Here is a 5567-nt window from a genome sequence, read left to right on the forward strand (position 1 = left end):
GTGGTCAATTTGTGGCCTTTTTTGTGGATTTTTGGATTTTTGATCTGCTAACAAAATTTTTTGCATGTCTGGTGTGTGCAAACAAGACATTCCGTTTTTGTTGGTTGGGGTGCGGTTGAGAAGGTTAAAATGCTTGCCTCACCATCTGCACCGACGAACCCTGCTCAAGTTGCCACCAACTGCTGTCAAACATTTAAATCCCACCAAAAGTTTAAAAACAACCTTTGCGCGCAATTCCGCCACCGGCGACCACAAACCACCAGGATACGCGAAAGTTCCTGTAAACACGGCGCCTACCCGTTCTCGAATGAACGAAATATTCTCACAGGCCAAGCGGCGCCGGCACGCCCCAATGGCCGGTAACGATCGGGCCGGCGATGCGAACGAGGAGGACGATTTCTTCGGCAGCCAATTCTCCGTGCCGGCCTCGCAAGCCGCCAGCCAGCGACGGTACCTGTCCCAGCGCAGCAATCTGCAGCGCTCGCAGGTGGTCAAACCGGGCCGCCGGCCACCCACGAACTACTACGAAAGTGTGCTCTTCATGGCCGGCCTCAGCCTGGACGAGCCGGGCGGTGTGGTGGTGCTGAAGTGTGAACCGATCGTGTTTATGCACAAGCTGAAGAGCGTCCTGCGCACGAACGCGGACTACCCGGCGAACGTGGACCGGTTCCTGGCCGGCATCGAGACGACGATGAAGGACCGGACCAACTTCCTGAAGCTGCTGGAGTGCTGCCAGGTTGTGCCGAATGCGACGGCGCTCGACGACGGTACGATGCAGCCGATCCGTAAGCCGGTGCAGGAAAGCCTGATGAAGATGTTCCTGCTGGTGGACTTTCTGCAGCTGAAGCTGATCGAGCTGCTGTTTGCGTACCTGTCCAAGGAGCTCGGCACGATGGCCACACCGGAGGGCGATGGGGCGGAGGACTCGATCGTGGGGTTTGTGCTGTCCCAGCTGAAGTTCATCGATCACGTGCAGAACGGTGAGCTGGTGTTCGAGAAGGTGTTCGAGCTGCTGGGCAAAGCGAACCGCCAGCCGGTGGTGTTTGACGAGATCATCTTCAGCCTGGAGGATGTGATAGACGTGTCCAAGCATGACGATGCGCTCGCACGGCTGGTGAAGTTGCGCCCGCGCCCCCAGGACCTGATCACACCGACCACCGTGGAGGTGTTCACGGGCATGTGTCTCAGCGTGGAGACGCTCGAAATGCTCCGCCGGAAGGTGGTCCAGTATGCGGCCGACGGTTGCCCGTTGCGCTACTACCCAGCGCTCGTGAAGATGCTGCTCAAGTTTAATCGTACCGAGCCGGCGGAAAACATTGCCGGCATAGTGCGGGAAGTGCGTCGCCTGCTCGATACGGGCGAAGCGGCCGACACCTGGGCCGCATCCACCGCGGACGACTGTGCCGAGCAGGTGCTGCGCACGATCTACCAAGCAATATCCGCGTCGGCCATGCTGTACGATGCCTGGATCACCGTCATCCGTCAGCTGCCTGGGGCGGAGGAACATCTGCCGGTCGATTTGCTGCTGCTAACGATCGCGACCACCATCAACGAGGTGAAGGCCCCGCGCATCCGCAAGCTAACGATACGCAAGATCGAGCAGCAGTTCTTTACCGACGCGCACACGGACCAGCTGGTCGGCGGGTGCTTCCGCCGGGTGCTGCAAACCCATCTGGACGGGTTTCTGCAGCTGATCGAGTGCTGTACGCGGGAGCGGCACGAACGCGTGTGCGAGTTTGGCGTCGCCGCCATGAGCGCACTGTTTGCGCTGGACCAGTCGGGCGCGGCCACCGACAACCGGGTGGTGCTGAGCAAGATCGTCGGGTTTATCTGCGAAATGGCGTCGGCGAACGTGGCCAGCAGGAACGATTTCCTGATCGGCCGGTGTATTGGTGCGCTGCGTAAGTATTTTTAACACCCTTCCCCCCTCTGGGTGCATTAGAGCGAAAGATGAAATGATTTCGGGTCTTCTTGTTTTAGGCAAACTGCACGAATCGCACCCAAAAGAGATAGAGCGAAGCGCGGAACTGTTGCTACGCATATTGGACATCGCACCGGAACTCTCCCTCCGGCAGTACCGTCCACTGATCAGCGTCATTTACGCCGCCGTCATTCCACCCCGCCCGCTCGACGACGATGCGGAGCTGGCGGCGATCCGCGATAATCTGGAAATTATCGTCAAAAAGCAGCTAATGTGCGACAGCAAAGACACCAAGCGGAAGGGCATCATCGGGCTGGTGCAGATGGTGTACCATCTCTCGCTAGCGCCAGCCTCCGACGATGCAGCCGAGCTTAGCTCGAGCTTCGATTCCGAGCGGACGATCGGCACGGTGAGCGAAATCCCGTCCGCAACTGGCCGCACGCTTGCCAATCTCGTGAGCACTCTGTTCCTGTCCACCAACCAGTCGCCGGATCTGCTCGCCATCTGCTACGATGAGCTGGCGGGTATGCTGGCTCAACCCCGGCCCAAGGCTGCCCCGGTGTGGGAGAAAACGTTCATCATGTGGCTGTCCGATACGATCACGATGGAGTTTCAGGGCACGTTTCTGGTGGAAAGTGATACACCGTTGCCGTCGCGGGACGCTACCGGACCGGGAGGGATACTGCTCGCCCGCAAGCTGTGCATAAACGAGGCGGAGGAGGAAGCGGCCAACACGGAAGCGGCCACCATTGCGGTCAATGTGGGTGGGGGTGTGTTGGGGCATGCCGGGAGCCGTCATACGGCCATTTGCTATCTGGCGCCAATCTTTCGGCTGATGCGTTCGCTGCACTTTGTCCGGTACGGGGGAGTACTGGAGTCGATCAATGCACTGCTCGGGTGTATGGTGGTGGTGCCGGAGTTTTACGGTGTCGGGGAGGAGGAGGAACGTCGGTTTTCGGTCGATACGTACGACGAGACGACGTGCACGCTGCTGCTGGACATTTACTTCCACCTGAGCAACTGGTTCCGGGAGTGTGTGAGTGCGTTCGTTGGGCAGGACGATGCTTCGATTCGAAAGAAGGTACTTTTTTCCGACATAACAAGCTTATTAACTATGAATTAATCAATTATTTTTCTCCATTTTAGGTCCTGGAACGATTGCACGAGCTCGTGACCCTAGAGCACCGGCTCGGCCGCATGCTGGAGCGTATGGTCGCGGACAGCGAGTACATTCCACCGCTGGCGTCCGACTTTATGGATCCTCCGGCAGCGGCCACCAAAAAGCTGAAGCCCCTCGAATCATCCTCCACTCGCGGCCGCCCGAAAGCGGGAGCACACGACCGAACCGTCAATCTCGACGCACCCCTCAGCACGCAAACGGCCGCAGCGACGGCCCCCGCCACGGTGGGACAGTTCAACGAGCAGAGCTTACTGCTTCGCTGCTCGTACGCCCTGCGCCGAATGGATCCGGAGCTGGTGCGCCTGTTCACGGTGGAGCTGGTGCCCGCCCGCGTGCTGGAGCTGCCCGAGCAGCGCGGAACGCACCTCGCACTGGCCGAGTATCGGTTCGTGCTGGAGAACGTTACGACCGCGCTGGAGCAGTCGAGTGAGGCGGAAGGACGCTACCAGCGCTGCATGGTGGAGCGGTGGGAAGCGTTTGTGGAGCGAACGGCCACGCTACAGCACCGGCTGCAGGAAGCGACGAACCGACTGCAGCCCGCCTCGGTGCAGGAGCTGCTGCCGCTGAAATCCTGCTACCTGTGGAGTTTGCGCCTGGCGACGGCCCTGCTGCCCTGGAAACGGTTCCGCGAGCAGCGGGGACGGGTGGAGCTGGCGCGTGTGCTGCGTTTGATGGTGCTGCAACTGACGGAGCGGGAGGACGGTGCGTCCCCCGGCGACGATTTGCACGTGGCCGAGCTGGCAAAGCTGCTACTGAAAGGGCTGATCGTGCACGAGTCGTGCTTTGGCGATCTTTCGATCGCTGCCCAGCTGTACCGGCTTGCGCGTGCCATCGGCGAGTGTGTTGGAGATCGGACCAGTTCTGCCCGGTCGATCGCACGCTTCACGCGCAGCGTACTGATCGCTCCCGATATGCGAACGGCGGACAGTAAGGCGGCGGCCCACTTCACTACCATCCTGGACGGGTTGATCGAGACGGTGAGCTTGAAACAAGTGAAGCAGCTCATCGTGGACATGCGCCAGGATGTGAGCATCGATGACAAGATTGCCAAGCCGGCGGGTGGTAAGGCGAAGGGAGAAGCTACGACCACCACCGTACCGGATACGGTGCGCACGTTCGCTTCCTTCAAGCGCGCCCAGTACGCACAACTGTTCAAAGGCCTGTGCAGAGCGTTTTTGCGTGTGCTGCAGGATGAAATTCGCATCCGCGGCAGTGGTGGTGGTGGTGGTGGTGGCCCCAACCGCCGGCTGGAACTGTGGGAAACGGCTTGCGAAGCGACGAGCGAACTGACGGCCGTCGTAAAGCGTGCGCAGCAGGCCGGAAGCTTCGGCGTGTATCTACGCTTTGCGCAAATCTTCATCAAACTCTTCCTGAAGAGTGGCCTGCCGGCACTGGAAACCATCCTGCGCTGTTCGGCCGAACGGGCGTCGAATCTACTGTCTACCCTGCAAACCACCACCCGGTACCTGCACAACGTCTGCTGCCAGACGAAGGTGGCCAAGGGGGCCGGTTCGTCGGCCGGTGCCCTGGCCCAGATTCCGTTCGTGCGCGAGTCGGTCGAAACGTTGGTTTATCGCGTGAAGGCGGCACTGGTGGCAAACCGCTGCTCGGCCGTGTTTTGGATGGGCAACTTGAAGAACAAGGATATGCAGGGGGAGCTGATCGCTTCCCAGCTGCCGCAGCCGGATTCGGAGGATGAAGAAGAGGGCGAGGGGGATGGTGGGGATGGGACGAATGGGGTGGCGCTGCACGATGTGTCGGACATTGCGGATGATCTGAGCGATGACGAAGGTCGGGATAATGGCGGGGGCTCTTCCAAGGCGTCTTCGTCCTCCAATCAGCGGGTCGGCAGTGTGTCGAAATCGTCATCGCAGAGCAAATGCTTTTGAGGGAGGAACATAATGTAAGCAGTGGTAAGAACGTATTTGAAATGTTTTTTTTTTTAACAGAAGAGGGAGGGTTCAGTGTGGAAATATGTACCTAAAGCATTCACCCATCACATTTATTGTGTTTGAACTTAAGAACTTGTTCTCAGATAAGACTTTTTCTAATATATTTTAACAGAATATTTTTTGATACAAAAAATTACTCACAAATGACAAACTTTAACATTCTTCTTCTTTGGTGACCTCACTGCTTAACAGATCGTGATGACATGGTCAAGTTTTCCAGGTTAATCATCTTGATCATCTCGATGGCTCGATGGAACAGGTAATGCGAGACCTGTCGGAGTTCGGGTGTGGATGAGAGGTGGCAGCCTGGGACCAAGCGTCCTTGAGAATGATTATTGACCGGATCCATATCACACCGACGTGCTCTATCGTGAGCAGGCCAACAAGAGACAGATAGAGAGAAAGTCTTCTGGATAGCAGCAACCTGGAATGAACGCAGTAATCCTCAATTTCATGATCCACAAGCATCCAGCGCTAGCAGAACCACCTTGAGATTGCCATCCTCGCCTCCTAA

At 58.1% G+C, this 5567-nt stretch overlaps 1 protein-coding gene across 1 annotated transcript; it reads left to right on the forward strand.

Annotated features, from left to right (window-relative positions):
- The first annotated feature begins 200 nt into the window (after window positions 1-200).
- Window positions 201-5204, forward strand: LOC1280871 (Fanconi anemia group D2 protein homolog). Its single transcript, XM_061658226.1, has 3 exons — window positions 201-1901; window positions 1981-3002; window positions 3068-5204. Exons 1-3 carry the CDS (start codon window positions 308-310, stop codon window positions 4988-4990), a joined length of 4539 nt encoding a protein of 1512 aa, XP_061514210.1. The 5' UTR covers window positions 201-307; the 3' UTR covers window positions 4991-5204.
- The last annotated feature ends 363 nt before the right edge of the window (window positions 5205-5567 follow it).

The sequence above is a fragment of the Anopheles gambiae genome, chromosome 3 (genome assembly GCF_943734735.2).
Source record: "Anopheles gambiae chromosome 3, idAnoGambNW_F1_1, whole genome shotgun sequence".
Lineage (NCBI taxonomy): Eukaryota > Metazoa > Arthropoda > Insecta > Diptera > Culicidae > Anopheles > Anopheles gambiae.